This window comes from Plodia interpunctella, chromosome 21, assembly GCF_027563975.2.
Source record: "Plodia interpunctella isolate USDA-ARS_2022_Savannah chromosome 21, ilPloInte3.2, whole genome shotgun sequence".
Lineage (NCBI taxonomy): Eukaryota > Metazoa > Arthropoda > Insecta > Lepidoptera > Pyralidae > Plodia > Plodia interpunctella.
Window position 1 is genome coordinate 2946810 of NC_071314.1, and position 21688 is coordinate 2968497.

The 21688-nt window shown below is 33.5% G+C and overlaps 2 protein-coding genes across 3 annotated transcripts; one reads left to right on the forward strand and one right to left on the reverse strand.

Annotated features, from left to right (window-relative positions):
• The first annotated feature begins 855 nt into the window (after positions 1-855).
• Positions 856-7225, forward strand: LOC128679227 (uncharacterized). The gene is made up of 12 exons (XM_053761321.1): positions 856-1016; positions 1585-1892; positions 2229-2403; positions 2977-3173; positions 3855-3993; positions 4148-4275; positions 4442-4691; positions 5004-5408; positions 5551-5708; positions 6085-6226; positions 6649-6782; positions 7020-7225. Exons 1-12 carry the CDS (start codon positions 935-937, stop codon positions 7200-7202), a joined length of 2301 nt encoding a protein of 766 aa, XP_053617296.1. The 5' UTR covers positions 856-934; the 3' UTR covers positions 7203-7225.
• A 366-nt stretch (positions 7226-7591) lies between these two features.
• On the reverse strand, positions 7592-21531 carry LOC128679228 (uncharacterized). 2 transcript variants are annotated; one of them, XM_053761322.2, is made up of 26 exons: positions 21340-21531; positions 21030-21095; positions 20269-20319; positions 19820-19834; positions 17873-17884; positions 17363-17380; positions 17157-17180; positions 16651-16734; positions 16421-16432; positions 14759-14779; positions 14482-14565; positions 14263-14292; positions 13802-13855; positions 13430-13459; positions 12834-13001; positions 12342-12353; positions 11606-11617; positions 11432-11443; positions 11058-11087; positions 10738-10770; positions 10159-10209; positions 9545-9655; positions 8672-8859; positions 8435-8573; positions 8186-8319; positions 7592-7974 (listed from the first exon to the last, which is right to left on the reverse strand). In XM_053761322.2, exons 1-26 carry the CDS (start codon positions 21416-21418, stop codon positions 7681-7683), a joined length of 1764 nt encoding a protein of 587 aa, XP_053617297.1. In that variant the 5' UTR covers positions 21419-21531; the 3' UTR covers positions 7592-7680. The 2 variants fall into 2 exon arrangements, with proteins under 2 accessions (XP_053617297.1, XP_053617299.1); XM_053761324.1 differs by lacking the exons at positions 19820-19834; positions 20269-20319; positions 21030-21095; positions 21340-21531 and adding an exon at positions 18397-18403.
• Positions 21532-21688: the final 157 nt, after the last annotated feature.

Here is a 21688-nt window from a genome sequence, read left to right on the forward strand (position 1 = left end):
GGTCTATCTTCCTTCCTGGAGGTCATCCCCGAACAAGACATAGGTCTGTGTCTCGGGTGATTAACAAACGCTCGTTTGATGAAATAAGCGCGGTAAATTTTTATATAAGTACAGTATATCTACTTCATATGTCAGGCTTCTTAAATTATTAAAGAAAGGGTAATTACTTAGTTTTATAGTAATAATATAATATATATAATATAGTAATAATAATATAATCTTGGGCCCAATCACAGATGAGACTAGCTGGGCAGTCTCATCTGTGATTGGGCCCAAGATTAAATTGAATTTATTATTATTATATTATTAATTGCATGTATGTTTGTAACGTGATGACATTCGAACCATTATTGGTCCGATTTTGATGAAATTTAAAAGGTATGTAGGATATGCTAATATAATTTTAAGTTCGTGAGGCATCAAAATCGGTTCAGCCGTTTTTGAAATATTCACAATTTTGTAAAAATTTATTGTGTTCGCGAGGTCTAAGTTCACGGCGAAGCGAGTAAGCAAGTAGAAATAAAATAAGACTTCCTGGGCGATGCTACTAGCTGATAAATCATCAAATAGAGTGCAATCTCCTCACGATATTTCAGGTCAAATTTGAGTCAAATTGGTATACAAACTCATATGGCTCTAGTAAAATTTGAAACTGGGATCGCAGATGTCCTAACTAATGGACCACCAACGCTTTACATCACCCTTAGACAATGGAAGTAACCTTAGGTCACGTAGAAAACTTTGAACCCTATGATTTCTTTGTGACAAGCAACTAAGTTTTCTTGTCATATATTTTTTCCTGCAATACATAGTCATAAATATTTTATAGCAAGGAGTAAATAAAATTTCAATATGTTATCGTTTTACTTGTTATAAACATTCATAGGTAGGTGTTGAAATATTGATGGTAGCTAGGAGTGGATTGTAGGTTAAAATGTTTTGGACAATAATTTATATTTTGGGAATTCAATATTTTATGGTGGAATGTATGATTCCAAGTTTGTCAGTAAATAAAAGTGAGTACTATTACATGTATTATAAGTTTAATATTTATGTATAGATGTAAACGAGCCCATAACATAGGGACAAACCTCATGGTTTATATATGTTATCAGAAATTAGAATACATATTTGTACTTTTGATTGGTAAATAAATTTAAAAAAATATATTTATATATCTATACTTCATGATTATTTGTATTATATACGTTCATTAATGTCCTTCATGAACAGACGCAGTCAGAATTCCGATATGACTACGCATAGACGATCACATAAATGTATTAATGTATTGTATTATGTATTAGGACAAACCAGACAGAACAAATATCTTCATCAATTTTAATTTTGGCGCATCCTCCTCTAGAGCAAACAGTGGGGTGTTAACGTGGCGGTATAAATAATGTCTTTCAATGAAATCTTAACTCGCAAACAGACAAATCGATTTTTATCTAACCATGATGCCATGTCGGCACATTCTTCAAAAACATAGCATTTATAAACCGAGAGATTCTAATCTAGGTAATTTAATAATTATGTGGGTGCTTTATGTTTCGGCATTTAAATTGTTTCATAAAACTTCAGTCGACAGAAAACTCGTATCAAAGCAACGCCAAGACACGTTAGATATGTGCCGAATGTTTTCCGAGGGCAAAGGAAAAGCGGAGAACGGGCGTGGAATGCATACAATAAAAACGCCTTATCACGCAAAAGAGCAAACATCTCGTAGGGGAAAACGGTCAGCGTCTTACAAAAGTCCGGGAGGTGAACTGGCAGATGCCAGAAGGGTGGAGAGCATTGTGGACAAACTATATGAGGATCTAGAGGAAAACGGAGAGAAAGTCCAGTATCGAAAAAGGAATTTGGATCCCCCTATAGCTGCTAATGTGGAGGTATTGAGAGTAAATATATTTCAGAGCTAATTGGAATAATGAAGATACAATATATATGCAAGTATTTGCTATCGCGTCGCTGTTGTTTTAGTTATTACAATCTCGTTGGCGGCAATAATTTTGAGAGCTATCACCGCGACCCCCTAAAATATCTAAGCATATTATGACAATAACTATTTAGCTAACAGGATTAATTTCATAACATGCTCAGTACATAAAAAAACTTTCAAATTTTTAACTGTAATGCTTGACCGATTTAAGTCCAATTGCTGATCGGTCAATTTCTTTATTCAAACCTGTGAAAATTTAGCTACTATTGAAAATTTCCTGTTATAGGTACCTTACAACAAGTCTGGTCGGAGGTACCCCTTCGCCCCGACCATTTTGCTGGGCCCGGAGACTGCAGATGTGGACCACGATCCAGACACGGGCCTCAAAACAGTTGAAGTACCATGGCATAAGAAGTGGATCAACGGAATAGTGCCCTTTTTCATCGACCCTAGCACTTACGGTGAGAATTTTGTTAAGGGTGGGTTGCACCGTCAACTTTGACGCAAAGTACGCCATTCTGTCAATACAAATTTGACAGTGCAACTAACCCTAAGTTCTACAACTGATTTTGTGATATCAGTTTTTATATTTGCATCTGTCTTTGCATCTTTTTATTTCGTACCGCTCAATGAAGAAAAAAATCTTATGTATCACATGTGACAAAATAGCAGACTATTTTGTCACATGTGATACAGAAAAATTAAGTAAGATGATGAAATAAATTATTTTTTTTTCGGACGGAGACGAGCACAGAGAGTGCCGGTTTGTCGCGTATCCTGTTCCCCTAAAAGCATCCTGGTGCCAATACTGAATAGGTGGAAACAATGGAGTAGGTTCCTAAAATATGAGAATTTCAGAACGACTCAAGTGTTACCTACATATCTATTAGTTAGATACCTAATATAAAATGATAAATAACCTAAAATTTGATAGTTATTCTTTTGTACAATATGTAGCTAGTCCCTATAAATAGATAATAATATAGCTAGCCGGGTCCAATGTCATTTAATGGTGATTATATGTGAATTTATAGACTCTCAGCTATCACAGAAAATAACTAAGGCGTTCGATTACTTCGAAAGAGCCACGTGTATCCGGCTGCAGCGGCTGAAGGACCGGCCCACAGATAAGAAATCGCTGAAAGAAGTGGAATGGCTGTACATCACGAATCCTCTAGGAATTAGACAGTGCGTGCATAGCAATTCTATCAAGGTCAACAAAGGAGTTCAGGTGAGAAATAGTACCTAATTAACAGCACCGTGTTTTATAAGTATTTTTATTCCGCTGGCTCAGAAACCACAAAAAGGATCGGCCACCGAAACGAAAGTTCACAATTATAATAAAAAGAAATCAAACCTTCACACTAAATTTTAATTATAAGGTGTTAATTCTCAAAGTAAAAATGAGTATGTCGAAGGAACCCTTCTTCTTGCCAACATTAATGTAGGATATTATTTAATCACCTAAGTCATCTGACGTGACTTTACATATGACAGGTAGCTAATACAAACATACTAGTAAATTAAATAGTATGCCAGTGTGTGGGTTTCCTCGAGATATCCTTCATCGAAAATAATCCAAGCCAAGCAATTCAATGAAGACTTATACATGAGGCAGATTGGTATAAGTACAAAATCGTATGGCACGAGCAGGATTCCAACATGAACATTTCAATCCGAAATCACCGGATATTACCATAATCCAAATTACAAAATCAAGTATGCACAGAAAACGTAAAAATACTAACATATTTTTGGTGGTAAACTTGGTGGAATACTGGTAAACTAACTAGGATACTCGTTTGCTGGTACTTTTTCATGAACGGAATACAGATACGATTTGATTTTGATAAAATTTATTCTATGCTTTGAGATCTCTATTGCTATAGAACTTATCTAGAGAATATTTTAGATGGTTGTGTTCGGCTACGACTGCCTGACACAGGGTGAAATAGTACATGAAGTGATGCATATACTCGGTTTCTCTCATGAACACACACGCCCGGACAGAGACGAACACATAACCGTACTATGGAATAATATTAAACCGGGTAAGTTCGTTTGCAGTAACTAATTTTAACTAATAATGGCGTGGACAATTACACCATGTCACTAATGTCATTTGTGATACAAAAACCAGGCTTAAAAAACGTTCCTCCGATCAAAGCAAAATTTGAAGAAAGTAATTTTTAATTAATTTTTCAGGTTACAAGCATTATTTCGATATAAAATCAATAGGCACGCTTACGAACTTACCTTACGACTATTCCAGTATCTTGCATTATCCTCCTAGAGCGTTTTCAAGGAACGGCCAGTACACTTTACTAGCCGATGTAAGTACGAAGCCTACCAAACTTAAATAAAAGCTGTGTTCGTATACGGACAAACGGGCGTCAAGTACTGCGTCGAGCTAATAATCACAAAACAATGACGGCTGACGCGCTGCTTGATGTACCATGTGTTTGTAATCGAAGCCCCTAAAATCGTAATTTTCTTTAGAAAAATGAAGGAGCTAAACTAGGCCAAAGGAAGGGATTGAGTGAGCTAGATGTCGAAAAGGTTACCATGATATATGGCAATGAGTGTGTCGATCGTAACCAGAAATATCTTTTGCAAACTTGTCCAAGTGTGGTCAAACCCCCTACTCCAAAACAAACAGCATCTAAAACACAAATTGAGGAATACTTCAAAGATAGAATTTGGCCTTATGGCGTTATAACCTTCAAGATCAGGGACGACGTCGAATTCAGTGAGTACCTAAGTATATTTTTTATATTTGTTAACAAAATCAAACAGAAGGTTAACATCCCTCCTTTCATTTCACATCACAATTGTTACAATGGTTACAATATTACAGCAAGACTGCTTGACAAAAACGCTGGAAACAGTTGTTTTCCGAGCACTCGTATTTAGTCTTACTAATTTAACTACATTGAATTTCTGTGGCTGACATGAATAGAACAAAAATCTGAACGTTGATTCTTCACGCCGCATTATATAGGTATTTATTTTATTTATACATATAATTATGTCAATGTTTAAGATAAAACTGTTTTTTAAGGTGCCGAAGAGATTGAAAATATTAAAGCGGTAATACGCCATATACAAAAAGAAACTTGCATTGAATTCAACGACGCTTCCGAAGAATCAGATGAAATTGAAGATTCTTCTGAAACTGAAAAGGAAAACAAAAATAATAAAAGTACCAAAAATACTAAAAGTACCACCACTACCACTGAGGCTTCTACTACTGATGCTTCTACTGCTGATGCTTCCTCTACTAATAGTTCCACTACTACAGCAGCTCGTGAAAAGTTGAAGGGTGATGTTAATGATAGCCATGAATCAGATAATAAAAACGATGATGTAAATAATGAAATAAGCCAAAAGAGCGGTGAATCAGCATTGAAAAATGAAGATAATAAAGCAAAGCCTGAACAACTAAGAGCAAAAGGAAATTCACAAAGTAAGTGATTATTCTAATCTAATCTACCATTAAATTTTTCTCGTAGTATTTTATTTTAACGCATGGCCCTCAAGTTATGTTTTCGTAGATTTCTTAATTATATGATTCAAATAACTAATATATTTAAATGTTATTTGATTAGCCTATAGAAAATCTGGCCAGAGCAGGCCTAACCGGCAAAAGCGTGTGCGTCGTTCTGCCAAAAATTATCGTCGACATGCAGAAAACATGTTAATTCTCACGCGAGGTCTAGAATCAGGATGCAAATGTCCAAAACCTGGGAAGACAGAAGGCCATACAGTAAATTATTTTTCTATTTCTTTTTCTATTAATATTGAAATGACCAAGTATATTTCTAATTATAATAATTTTCCCATAGATAGAACTTTTTATAAATAAAGAAGGAAAACGCTGCGCGTAAACGCATCTCTGGATCTGACTGGTCCTAGTAGATGAGGCAAACTCAAGAATTGGTGGATTGATGTCGACAATAATGTTATTATGCGTGCCAATGTTCTGAGATAATACATAAATAATACATGACAATTAATACATAAGGCATACAGAAGAAAAAGTTGTAAAGCAGACTCTTACTAAAAAATCTAGAAATGTAGTAGTTAAGAGTAGTGGTTATAAATACGTGATGTTTATTATGATGCTATTAATTATATTTCAGGAAATACAAATCAACGCAGACTGCTTTAACTCTGTTAACGATTTGTTGCATTTATTCGTCCACATATTGGGCTTGGATCACCAACACAACATGCATGATCGAGACGAATACCTGAAGATTGTTTGGGAAAATCTTACGCCAGGTCACTTTTTTTTCATTTAATGACTTGTTGTTACTTTTCTTCTTTTCGTATATCATAGCTAACACTAAAGTGATTTTAAATTATTGGACATAACGAGTGCACTATGATCGATTGGACCTTATTTCACTAGAACTAGTGTTTTGCATGATGCATATCATTTTATTTGCATGAAACAGCTAGTTACGAATCATTTTTGATGACATATCAAAAATAATAAGTACAATTTTTATAATATCATTAATGTCTCAATTAATTTGAAGAATTTCATGAGCGCATATATAGCAGTCATAGCTTTGACAGCGAGTAAAACTACTGACCTTATGGAAAGTGGTTACCGAAGTCTAAAACCTTTAAACACAGTCTGGTATATCAGAGATAACCAACATATTCACGAAGAAATTTTAAATATTTTTTTTGCACAGATGTAAAACAAGAGCTCCGAAATAAACTGCCACCCGCTGCTTCAGTCGGTTTCCCCTACGACTACTTGAGCGTTATGCATTATCCGTGGTTGCAAATCAAAGATGGTGTCGCTAATATTATGTATCCAGTTTGGGTAAGATCGTTTGTTACCAACTTCTGTTTACTTCTTACTAAAGTCTTAATTTGTTGGACACAACATGACATCTAAATACTTATATATGTTTGTATTTATTTTCACTTCTGCTCTGTTGCATCCAAAATCGTCAGGTCATATTTATTGATTTAATCTTTTTCTCTCTCTTTAATAGTCTTCTTTTGTTAACAACTTTAAAATGAGATACATGTATTTATTTGTATATATTTACATCAGAATGATGGCTGGGCAATGGGTCACTGGCAAGGATTGAGTTCTATAGACGTTCAGAAGCTGAACCTGCTGTACTTCCAACAGTGCGTGCAAAGGAAAAGTCTGGAGAAAAAAGAGCATAACACGACTGGACATCCACACAAGTTGAAAGGTGAAAATGATAAAGATGACAAAAAGAATTATTAAATAAAATGTAACTGTTTATTTTATTTACATGTATGTCCCAGTTTGGCATTAAAGATAGAACCTCTACATCGGCAAGGCATTAAATCTTTGAACTAATAACTGTATTGAGGATTGTATCGTGAGGAAACCTGCACACTGGTTGATTATTAACTTGTGCATGAAATGGAGATGGCAAAGGCAAACCACTTCATTAATAGTTTCAAGAAAGTTGTAGTGTGTGTTTCATTCCACGTAATGACCACGACCCTCCGCCATGAGGAAATAAGACTATGAAGAAAATATAGTTGAAAAATCTTTAGGGTTTTTTATTGTAATCGTATGTTATATACACATGATCATAAATCAAAATGTGTCGGCCAATCATGCAGGTATCGAAATAAAATCTACAATATCAGAAGAAATTTTATTATTTCCATAATGTGTTGGTATCGTTTCATCATTTATCAAAACTGCTTTTCTTTGCGGGCATCAAACTAATTTAATATTTCACAATGTCATCTAAGTTTTCATCCGCTTTATCGTCTACGATGTCACCGGCTATATCATCTGGATCCTCTATATTGTCTCCGTCCGTTCCGATTTTTTCTACAAACTCCTTGTTTCCATCAGCAGTTCCATTGCCCCTATCGTCTCCTTCTTTCATAGCCAGTTTGCACGAGTCCATCACATGCGCCAACTTGTTGATAGTACACGCCTGGCCGAAAGCCATGCGGAGCTTCAGCTTGTCCAGTGCTGATAAGTCGTCCGAGGGTGAAATCGTCATGCCAGGAATCTGAAATATGATATACTTCGACTGAAATGTCTGTATTATTATTATATAAGTAGTTAAATGATATATAAGTCGCTGTTTTCGCAGCTATAGTGTAGCCTGATGTTTAGAGAAAATGGCGTACTTTGTGCTTTTCAATTTACGTCCAAGTTGACTGGTGCAACGAAATAGGTACATATATTTCCATAGGTGCAACCTACTCTAGTTTTCTTACCAATGGAACTATGGTCGGCCGTCCAGTTCTGCTAAACTGCCTGTCATGGAACTGCATGATACTCATAGGGTCAAATTCCACTGGGTTGTCCATCAGATGTTTGGTGTGAACAGTTTGGAATAATTTTGTGTAATCTGGTAATTAAAACATACAAATCAATAAATGTGGCAACAAATAATGAAACTGAAGGCACAGCGAATGCTTGCGCAAGACGATTGTATGGAATTTAGGGTTAGATAGCGTAATTACCAGGGAGAATGTCGTCCCACATGACGCGGATGTACTTGTCCCTCTGAGGATGAGCCACCTCGTCGTTAAACCATAGACCGTGCATCAGGGCGTGGAGTATGTCTCTATCTTGCAAACAGTCATAACCCAAAACTATTCGCTGTAAAATTGGTATTAATTTCAAATCAGAAAAACCTCGTTATAGAGAATAATACTTGTGAAAAGTCATACCAAACATAATAAGTGGTGAACACATACCACTGTACGTTGGAATGGTACATTTTCACGAGCGTGATAGCACTCGCGGATACGAGAAGGGTTGTTGATCAGAATGAGGTCCCTTTCACTATCTCGACTGTCCGCTGACGTCAGCTGTATGAACCTGATGCACGATGCTTGTTCTATCTTATTCATTGCTGCCTGTACGCGACTTTCTATGATAGAATCTGAAAATGTTAAATTTTACACTTGTATTTTCATTACGATAAAAATTTAAGATCTATCTCTTGTCGGAGGAAGTCAATTATTTTCTTTTCATTTCCTATTATTTCACTTATTAATTAAGAAGAGTGAGAATAGTCCATCTTTCTCTTGTCGGAGGAAGTCAATTATTTTCTTTTCATTTCCTATTATTTCACTTATTAATTAAGAAGAGCGAGAATAGTCCATATGAATGGCACAATGATATATCCTATCCTAATGTCACAACCATTTGTGCATACCGCTTTAGTCCACGAGGAAAACGCATGGAAAAAGCACACTCTACTTACATTTCCAGTAATCATATTGCTTTTAATTGTTTATGTATCATAGATATCGTCATAATTTTGTTGATATTATAACACAACCATATACCTAATTTATTTACAGTAAGAGGACTTTTTATTTGTGATTGAGACACGTAAGATGTCAATAATACTATATACTAATATCGTAAATATAAAAATGTGATTGTTTCGTTGTCCTTCTTTTCGAAACGAAACACGAAACTCTTCTAAAAGAAAACAACGAATCAATGTAATTTTTAGTGTGGTGTTAGCTGTAAAGGTGGAGAGTGGCATAGGCTACTTTATACCGCATTCAGAGCGAAGAAAAAAGACGCAATAAGTTAAATGTTATATAAATACGAACCATAACTTGATGGATCAATAAAATATTCTACAAGTGAATGTCTCCGAGGCAACGTGTTTGCATCTGATTCAATAAAGTTTTTAAGCTTTAACGACAGAGGTGCAGGGTTAACTGAAATTACATAAAAAACATTGTCAATCATCATCATCATCAGCTAAAATAAATTAAAAGTTTTACTGCAAGTTTAAAATCAACTAAATTAAAAAATATACGTATGCAAGCATACATAAGATATATAAGACATATTTTTATGTTCAAAAATATTACATTTCATTCTTTACTAAATAAATTATTTGAATGGGTGTTTTAAAAGGTGTAGAAGTTCATTAATGTAAATTGTCAAGTTTTTTATTGAAAAGTTTTTTACAAAAATTAACTTTTTGTCACAGCTTTTATTGTTCTTATTGCATTCAATGCGTAACAAAAAAAAAACAAGTCCTGAATTTTTGCGACATCTTCTGTGTTATTAAATGCCATTTTGGCATTTAATTATTTATAATACATTAATTCATTCAAGTGACTCTAAAATTAAACTTGTTTAAAAAAACGTACATAGAGTTCTAGTAGGCGGAGGAAACGTGCATGGGTGCGTATTCTAACATACATATACATACCCAGTTGAGTGATGGTGATTGTTAAGATTGTCAACAATGCTTTCACAAAATCTGAAACCAAAATTCAACCAGTTTTCGTTGGCGAATGAAAAGCTTAAGAAGTTACCCTTAGGTAATTATAACTAAATTACTAAAACACATAAAATACTATATTTGCTTGGCTTGCTTGCTTGCTTAGGTTGTATACCCAGTTGTCATATATGTTACAATAACTAACTAATCCTAATAATATAAATGCGAAAGTAAGTATGTTTGATTATTGGTTACCTCTTCACGCACATACATAAGTACATGTAGTGTGAAGTATGGAGAAGTACATAGGGTACTTTTCATCCTGGAAAATTAACGCGAGCGAAGCCGCGGCCAAAACCTAGTACTAATATTAAACTCAATAAACCTAAATTAAATGAAATCTCTAAACATTATCTGTATACTCAAACATTATCGTATACTAGAAAGCTGACTGCATTCGATGATAGTTGGATAGCGAGACGGTATATATATATTTTTTCAATAGGTATATGTCAATCACCAATGAACACAAGATAATAACTGTATTGGACAATCTCAAAAACTTACTCATGTTAGTTGGTGACACTTTTGAAGACAATGCTGTGTAAATAAAAGAAAAGTTACTATTTTTTTACTTATTTCATAGCACACGAAACTGATTAGATACAATAATTGTATGCATAAGAAAAGAAAACAAGTTTACGTAACGACTGATCTTAAAATGTTGAAAAACATTACAAAATATAGCTCATGCTTGTAGATTATAGGAAAACCTTATAAGAATTCTATAAATTGTGCAGAGGGTTACCTCTTCATGCCAATTTAATTCGCACTTGACCAGTTTATTTAATTAAAAGACATTAAACAATATGAACAATTTTACTTACTTCTTATTCCCTCGTCGTTTTCGTCTATATCTATAAATATTTCATAAATTCCAATATCAAATTACAAAAAAGTACTTATCATGAAATAAATCGTAACAATCCTAATCCTAACTAATATTATAAATGCGAAAGTTAAGTTTTTTTGTTACCTCGTCACGCTTTATCTACACAACCAATCTTCTTGAAATTTTGCATACATGTATGTAGTTTGAAATACGGACAAAGGGCACCTAATTTTTCCCGTGGAAAATTCACGCGTGCGAAACCGCGGGCAAAGCTAATATTTTAAATGTTCTTTATTCACATTCATATTACACTTTATTATGTTTATTTTAAATAAGCTTGTTACAAAACTGTTAACAAAATTGTCTTACCCGAGTTCTCAACTATAACGACAAATCACAAAATATGTTCAGAATAGGCCCCTTATTAGTTGATACACAATTTTAGTTAAAACTAGATAGGTACATATCGATTTATTAATCATCTGTATTTTTTCGAAAACGTCATATTTATAGATAAAATAGAAATAAACCAAGTAAACTCACCCAATGCTTTCACTGCAATTGAAGTATTACTAAATCAAAATTGGTACAGAGGTTCATTTAATAAAATTCTGTTTTAAAACTAAATCTGGTTTAAAGTTATGATAATAACAAACAGACAGATACAAAGTTCGATTTCCAAAATGGGCAAATATTTGACCCAAATATTTTGGATTATGGATGTGTTTTGGGCCATTATTTTCCATTTATATATTTAGACACGTAAACTTATCTTTACTCTGATTTTCAAACTGTGCGTGCGTCAGTTTGTACCATAGATAAAATAAATATATTTGTACCTATGGGTCTGTATCTATATATTCCATTGATAAGCGAGTTGAAAGAATATAAGATCGCGTTCGCATTGCTCTGTTGCGCTGCGACACATCCCCCATCATGTTGACATCCGTCGACGCATGAACGCAGAACATCGTAGAAATTGCATGTTGTTTCGTCGTACATCAACTCATATCAGTGTCAAACCCTATAGAAAACAACGGAACTCGACGGAGCTACAGCGTACTGTCAACAGCACCGCTATTACCGCGTCACAGAAGTTTGCGCAGGGTAACTCGATGTGCTGTTGGCTGTACTGCGACATCGCAACGGACCACGACTGAGCAATGGGGACCCAGCCTAAGTAGGTAAGGTTGTTACCAGAAATACCCAAATAAGGGCTTTAATGTCAGATGGAAATCAGCGTAAATCAAAGGGTAATTAAATATGATTTAATGCTTACCGAGTCTTCTACCTGTAATAATAACAACAAGAAATTAGGCACTTATTATTCTTACAAACATGATCTCATTATTCCTACAAAATGCAAGTACCCATGCGTCTTTAAAAACTAGTTTCAAAATTATATAATGTGTACGTTTATAAATGAATTATTATAAATAGGATATAAATAAAATAATCACTAAATAATATAATATAAAGCAAAGTCGCCCGCCCCGCGTCTGTCTGCATGATGCAGTTTTCACTGTTGTTTTATCAACAAAGGTTTATACAAACAAAACAGCCGTGAACGTGAACGTGCGAAGCCGGGCCGTGTCGCTAGTATAAAACAAAAAAATGGAAAGGGATCGAGAGAACGTTGTCCCATGCGTTGGTTCAACCAGATTCGCTCGATGCTGAAGACCAAGCACAGCGAAGCCATCAAGGTGTCACATATAGATCCTGACCCTCAGCAATGTGGATACGATGCAAATAGAATAAAAAATATACTGACCTTCGCCCCAGATTTCTTCCGATTTTAGTTTTCTTGCCGTAATGAGATTTACCACCGTCCTAATGATTCTTATTGTACTTGTAACAAGAAGGGCTGGAATCTTTACAAGTTTTTTAAAACCGTTTAAGTACATAAGTGAGAGCTTGGCAGTCTCCACAATATTTTTGGCTGAAATAATATTAAAATCTCATTATACTTTGTAAAATATAACTTCAGTCCTATGACATAGTCCTTTAGTTGATACCATAGATCAGAGAATATTCTGTATTTGTTATAGGTTCATCTTATTAGCGTGTCAACCCAGTACAAATAGCGAGGACCAATACGATACCACTGATACAGCATTAACTGTGACATCAGTTCATGTAGGTCACACAGGGTAGGTATAACAGTACGAATAAGTGAGTCATGGTTTGGGGAAAGGAGCCAAATTGACAGGCGGTGTCAGAATAGTAGCCTCACCTTCACACAAACAGTCATTCATCTCTTATTATCTATGTAGACTTCCATGTCGGCCAAAGTTCTCTTCTTCAAAATGAAGATTGAACCATAAAGGCATCAGAGGCCAATTAATATTGTTGTTAAAATAAACTTACCGTCTTTCTGTACTTTATCAAGATTTTTATCTGCATTAAAAACAAGAATATAACATCTTATATAACTTAGTTAAATAGACAATCATTAGGTAGTAATGTATAAATGTAAAAGCGTTTCTGTATGTTATATTCGTTCGTAGTTCGCGTCGTATTCTATTCAGATGTTTTTGATGAGCTGAAAAGTGGCTTTTTTTTATCGCAGACTGAACCGCGGGCACCAGCTAGCTGGAAGAGGTTTGCGACAGCTAATTTGGCACCTAAGTATTTATCGTCCAATTAAATCTAATATCTTGTAATGAAATTTATTTCATAATGGATTATTTAAGTTTTTGTAAACCAGATAAGTTTTTTAATATTGTTATAGTGGGATACCTTCTAAATGTTCATTTATATAGCTCAATTGTTGCTGCGTTTGACTTAGAATATCTGAAATAAAAAAGCATGATTAATAAATTCCTATACTTACTACAAATGTTACTAACCTAATTATTAAAAATTAACGCTCACATTGATTGGTGCTGTACAAATTTCTAGATAGGTGCTAATGTTGTTAGGTATTTCATAAAAAAGCTACATTTCAAACACATGTTTGAAATAATATATAATATATATTGAAGATTGAGCTTCTTGCCTGACGTCAAACCTCTTAGGGGATGCTATATTCTTGCCTATCGGCTATTAAAGCATGTGTCCCTCAGTAACCTCGTAAGATATCCACGGAAGGATTTGGACTGATCCTATTCTAGGGATCACATGCCACAATTTTTATGTAGGTACCTAACATTTCCCTTCCTCAACATTTAACTGAATCACTACACGAGTGTGCTACTTACTCATAACATTTTCTACAACTTTCTTATTATCTGAAATGAATAAGACGGAAAAGATTATTCACCATTTATTGCAAAACTTCATTCGCTCTAACCTAACATCAAGGTCTGTGGGGTCGATCTACCGGGCAATCTAGTACAGTACAATACATTAAATACCATGACAAATTGTCGTATACATTATATATGTAAAATATGTTATTTAAATCCATCAACACCAACCTCCATCATCTGTGTCAACATTGCCCTCAACTCCTTTAGTCAATTTCTGGTAAAATATACCAAATTTTGTAAGCCACTCCGCATCTGAAAATCAAACTGAATTATCATAATCAAGAAATGCATTCCCGTAACTTAAATATACTATAAGTAGATATACCTACTTGTATATTATATGTAAGTAATTTTGTATAATATTGTTGTATTTGTTTGACAATAACACACAATTAAATAGTAAACTTATTTAAAATCATCCTCGTCGATTTCGATAAAAACTTACCTTTTTGTGAAATAGTTTTATCTGGATCAAAAAATATTAATAAAATATTCGATTATTTTAAATTATATTTTTAGAGACACATTTAGTTAAATTTAAATTTTGTTATATCGCTGTTAGCAATTTCTTCCAGACAACCTTCTAGGAAATTGCTAGAAAAGGAAATATAGTAACGCTGGTCGGATTAACCTGAAATTTATTACAATAGATTTGATAAATATTTATTAAAATCATCATTTAAAAACGTTATCCTTGTCAGTGAAGTAGGCATTTACATCTATCCTCGGCCATTGATTTACTTCTTTATATCACACGACCCCTGCCATCTCTTTCAACTGATTCATGATTGCTTTCATTTTTCTCTCCAAGCTCCTCTCCTTAAATCAATAATTTCTATTTTTTATTTCCTCATCTGGTTTTTTATCCGTATATTCCCATTCGCCCCTGCGGGGTCTGCCACCGGAGGCAATATGAGAACAAAAAATTCAGAGTTGGTCTCGGTTGCGAGATCCGCGCATTTTCCGCCTGATTGCTTATAAAAACAATACATCGTTCTTTAACCCAATAGTTCGAATGTGTCGCGATTTCGACGAACTTAGGCGTCGTAACGCTGATCTAGACATTTTCAATCCTAACCTGTCTCATTATAAACGCATTGTTAAATCTATCTTGGATGAACATTGTTAAATCTACCTTGGATGAACTAAATTCTTTAAACATACTTGTATAACCTTAATTTTAATTCTATGTATAATTGTTTAGCTTTGCACTAGTATTTATTTTGCAAATCTGTGTACACTCCAGTGGATTTCAGATTGGTTTTTAATTACTGTTATTTATATTAAGTGTTTTTTTATCTGTAATCTGTTTGTGTACCTTATCAATAAAAATAAAATAAAAAATAAAAATAAAAAATAAAAATAGAGTCGCCACCGGAGGCAAATGGGAAGTCATTGGCCCGACATCACTTTCAATGTACATTGCTTGCTCCATCGTAGAGAATAAAAGGAATAGGCCTTTATGCTTGCACTATCGCTTCTCCTTGATCTAATCTAGTAGGTACTTCCTCGTTAGTCTTTTTATCCGTTCAGCTCATTCTCTCCATGCGCCCCCAGCATCACTTTTCGAAGGTTTCCAAACCCATTCGACCCTTCTTCAGCAAGGTCCATTGCCTCACTGACGTACAATATAACGCAATACGCCAAATGGGTGTTTCTCAGAGCGTTTCGAGCGTTGTAGCCGCGCTGTCATTACAATTTTTCAAATTTTAATTATTTTTACTATTTGACTTTAAAACAATTAATCTATATTGTAGTAATGTCAAGTTTATGAATTATTGATTTTGGAAATGATTACTTCTACAAGAAAATCGTATAATGAAACGCTCTGAGAACCCAAAGTTTTATGTATAAATAAAAATATACCTACTTATATCAATATCGAATTATTATTTACAGTTTATTAACATTTATTATACCGGCAACTGGCATAGGTATAATTTTTTTATCGATACGAACGACTGTTTTTTTAATAGTGGAAGTTTATTTTGATAACAATATATATTGCAACTTTTCAAATTTGCTTATTTTCTACATAAAATTAATAAATTTAGGACTTTACATTTAAATCTATGAAATGGTTTAAGTAGGTTTATTCAATACGTACCCTGCTGTTGAGCTGTAAGGAATGGATAAAATAATACCATTCACTAATAAATTTGTGTTTTATTTATTTTGCAAGGCACAAGGCGGCTTAAGTATCTCTTCCAGTGAATCTTACTTCTTTCTTCAGTTCGATAATTGGATTTGCGGTGTTCGATACCCGACTGTAGACCCGGTCCATCGGCTAAAAGATCTTATTAAGTAGGTATACTTATAAAATAGTAGTTTTCCTACCTAGTGCCCCCAATTCCTGCGCATGGGGCATATTTTCCAAGTACTTGGATATTTCTTCAACCAAATCTATGTAATCGCCAAGATCTGTAAAAACATAATATTTCAATTATAGAAACAATTAACTCTTACAGATACAATAAATTGCAAGTCTAAGAAATTTAAGTATCTAAGAAATTATATTTATTATTTAATCTCAATTATTTATTATTTCCTCGTATTAGTATTAAAGTTTTGTGTAAGTTGTTTCACGCAATATTACCTCCGATTGCAATGAAATTTCGTACACAGGTAGAATTTAACCTGTAGTAACACATAGAGACTTTTTATCCCTAAAGTCCCACGGGAGCAAAGCCCCGAAGCGCATGTAGATAGATAGATTAACTCTTTATTGTACCATTCACAAAGGAGTTATAAGTTACAACAAAATATTCAAACATGACAGATATAGATAAATAGTACCTATACTTAGTCGTGTTTATTATAAATTCATTGTGAAGAGCGATTACCTGCTTTACCATCCTCTTTAAAAACTGCAAGGGAAACATTAATGATTATATTCCGGTGCCATAGTGTTTAATTAAATCGTTTAGATAAATAAATAAATCTATAAGTCAAGCGTGAACGTGTTTCGATAGCGAATCGCGCGGTAATTATCGCTACTATACCTACATATAAGTAAATACTAGATAGTAAATTTATGTTCAAACCTTACCATCCGGATTTTTTATCCCTGAAAATAATTATAAATTATTTATTATTAAAGAAAAAATCACTTGCATATTTCAAACCGTATTTTTTTATTTCATCCCATTTTAATACGAAGAGAAAACTATTCCCGAGTTCATTTAAGCGGGCGAAGCCGCGGGTAAATGTTAGCTAAATAAAGAGGTTGTTATATCGTCCGGCGCCTATCTTCTCCATACGTTTGATTAATACTCATAATAATTGTTGTAATCTATCATCTTAATAGGACTCAACTTTTTCGAGTGTTGCAAGGACGTAGGAAATGAATCCCAAAAAATCAACCCCAATCGCTTACCTGTATGGGACTCCATCCCCGTTCCATTATGACCGGTCATTTTAAAAGGCTTAAATTTTAATCCTAGTGTAGTGAAAAGATCTAAATCCAGTGCCGTCTGTAGAAAGTACAAGCGTCCTGGGAGAAATTTCTATCTAGCGCCCTCCAGTGAAATAAGTATATACTTCAATTGAAAAAACTTACCCGAATTTTCAACTAAAATAAGAAAATCATTTTCGTATTATAAAACCATAAAAAATAGCAGGTATGTACTTGTAGTAGTATGATGGCAATAACATTTACTGTTTTATCTGTTGTCAGAACTATGTATGAACAAAATACTTAGGATATACTTATAGATATACTATGTATTGGAAAAGATACACAACTTTCATTGTACAGTAAGTGAAAATATCAGTGTATAGTGATGTAATGGTCAAGACGCCTTCCTGTGATCCGAAATGTCCCCGGTTCGAATCCTACTCGTGCCACATGACGACTGGCGGCGACCACCACTTGCTACCGGTGAAAGAAAACATCGTAAGGAAACCTGCACACTGGTTGATTATCAACCTGTGAGTGTAATGGAGATGGCAATGGCAAAATATGGCAATCGTTGTGTGTGTTTCATTCCTCTGCCTATGAAGAAGAGATTGAAAAATCTTGATGAATCTTATTAGTACTGACAACATAAATTGAATATACTTGAATATCCTATAAAAACTTACGGGCGTAAAGCACTGTAATAATATTAATTTTATTTATTTCTCTTTTGATAGTACATATAATAAAGGTACAGGTACGCGGAAAAAATAAAACTTTACTCCTTAGTTAAATAATATATATGAATTTTAAAATTCTAAATTCCAATTCCCAAATGACGGGAATTCTTTACTACACTAGCATTTTTTGCATCTAGCTTGATCTTTGATATCAATAAAATTCAAATTCAAATTTTTCAAATTTATTTATTTTTCTCCATAATAAAAACTAAATGTAATGTAACTAATGAGAGCAAAAAAGTCAGGACTCGAACGGGAATTTAAATCCAGTTTAAATTACTAACTTAGATTGTTATGACGACTAAAAAAAATGTATGGAAACTCAATGTATGCAATCACCTTAAAAAGCATGTGTGACATTGTTATGCAGCCAATATAAAAACAGTTTGAATCTGCGGCATGCAATTTTTTTTTTTTGTAAAAAAAATAACATAATTAATATTTTTGGAAAACTATACATCCTGATCAATTACGAAGGTATAGATTCCTATTGCTACAAAAAAATATAGCGAGAAGAAACTTACCCAAATTATTCACTGAAATGTAAAAAATAAAATATTATAATTGTATAATTGACATCATAATTACCAACAAACTGTATTTGCGTTTTCACACAGCATTCCCAAAGAGGGTTGACGTCAGGCAGGCAGACGGTTTTTGGGTTTGTGAGGATTTAAATATTTATTTTTACACTTGGATTCGGGGCATCTAGGCTTCACCGGTAACATGGGTGTATATAGCAAACATGGGTGTATATGGGTGTATATGGGTGTATATGGGTGTACATAGCAGGGGTGAGAGTCATCAACTAATAAATAATCAATTTCGGTACATATTAATCTAATTTTACATTATATAGTACTTGTTTTATCGTGGTTGCTTTACGATAAGTCTGTAATGACACGTGGAAAATGATAAAATGAAATACATAAAATATATCTTTACTTACAATATTCAGTCACTGCGGAAATTAGACAATATCAATCAAAATAGAAATTAAATATTTATCTGTTCGTGATAACTCGAAAACTACTGGACGATTTTATTCGGTTTTCACCAATAGATAGTGTGATTCCAGAGGAAGGTTTAGGTGTATAATTCATATACAGATTGACCTGGATCTTGGATGATTATATAAATGTGGGTAACTATGTTATAGATTATTTGTATCATAGAGTTAATATTTGATAACACGTTTCAAACTTACTTTGGGACTAGCTGCACAATATAAGTTGCATCAGTTAACTTTGACGTTAACCTTAACTTGCCGAGAAAAACGCAAAGTACTCCCTCCATTTTAGGTTACCAGCTGCAGTCAGGTCAGGTTAACGTCAAATTTGACTGGTGCAACCCACACTTAGGTACTTACTATCTGCTCCATAAACTGAAATTTAACATCGTTTAACTGAGAGTATATTCAATATGTACGTATCGTTCTCCTAGATAATCATTTTGATCTTCGATCGAAGTAACTGTAGATAATTATTCATCAATTGTAGGCTTGATACTTATTAGAATTTATAAAAATAATGTTTATGTTATTTTTTTATTAACAATTTGTGTGCGATTTACCTCAATCTAGATGGAAAAGATGAAGGAAGGATTTTTCTTGATGGTAAGCAAGGATGAGGTCTAAAGCGTACACGCAAGCTCAAAAATTATTCATCGCAGATATTAGAACATTACGTGTTCTAATAATCACATTCTCACATTCACATTCAACATTACGTGTTCTAATATCTGTGCTATTCATGTATTGTGGGTCACATAGAATTATCTGTATGAAAGGAAATAAGTTTAATAATATTTATTAATTACCTCTTTTCTCTTCATTTTTATTGTCTGCGCCATCAGATTGAAATTCGCCACCTGTAAAAATTTATGGTGAGGAGTTTGCGTGAAATGAAACACACACATCCTTCTTTCTTACCTTCTATAATTTAATCTAATAGTAATTTATACTTAACAATAATCCCAATCCCATTCCAACTAATATTATAAATGCGAAAGTAAGTTTGTTTGTTGACTGATTGTTATGAAATTTGGTACACTGATAGAAAATAACCTTAAATAACACATGAATATAACCTTAAATAACAATGTACTTTTTATCCCGAAATACCGACGGGAGCGAAGCCCCGGGGCTCGGCTACTATATTGTAAGATGTACAACAATTCTCAACTAGTAAATGCAGAAAATCGTACGGGTAACCGGGGAAGTCATGCTCAAGACATTTATTCTGAAATGTAGGTGCCGCATCCCGTCGGAGCATGAATATTAATCTAAACTAATATTATAAATGCGAAAGTCTATCTGTCTGTTCCGCTGTGCCTGTCTTTTCAAGTCAATATTTAAATTATATATAAGTATCACGATTTTTACACAATTTGTGCTTTTTACAATTTGAAATAAAGAAAATTTGAATGGATTTCCACGAGTATAGTTAACTTGTTTTTGATTACACATACCTCTCTGTAATCTTAATCTGTTAATTACTCAAAAATTATCCATCCAGATCAAAAATAAAAGCATATAAAACCCCCCATAAGATACCTTTACCCGTATACAAATAAGTCACCTATTGCCTCGCCATCATTGTTCGCTATAGTTCCCGTGGCGCCAACTGCTTCGTCTACTGCATTATCTGTCAGTCAATCATTCAGAAATTACAACACTATAAAATAAAATATTTCAGCTAACACGAAATCCGCTATTGGTTGAATGCACATTATGTAGGCTCGATCAACACTATGACCTTAATGTGATATTAGTTTTGGTTTAAAACCTTATGAATTAGCAAGATCATTCGTTATTTGATTAAATTGGATTTGAGTATAATAAATGAGTACTTATTAAAACATAATTTAAAAAAAAAGGTAGGCACCAACCATCTCTTTGAATTCTTTTTGAGAAAATTACATCGAAATAAATACAAATTATTAAAGTATTTTTAAAGCTTAACATCATGATAGCTATGTCACCTAAAATATGTTTTATTCAAGAATTAAATGTAAGAAATAAACTACGTATTTTGTGTCTACATTTATTTACTAGATTGCTCGATAACTTATCGAAACAATAAAAAGTCAAATGTATTATTTTTTATATGTGAATCAAATTTAAAGGTTTCGTAGAATAATTTTAAAAATTGTATATTTTATTATTATAAAACTTTAACATAGTTATACCATTAGTATGTAATAGACACGTAAGAAATTGTGAGAGAAATACATACAT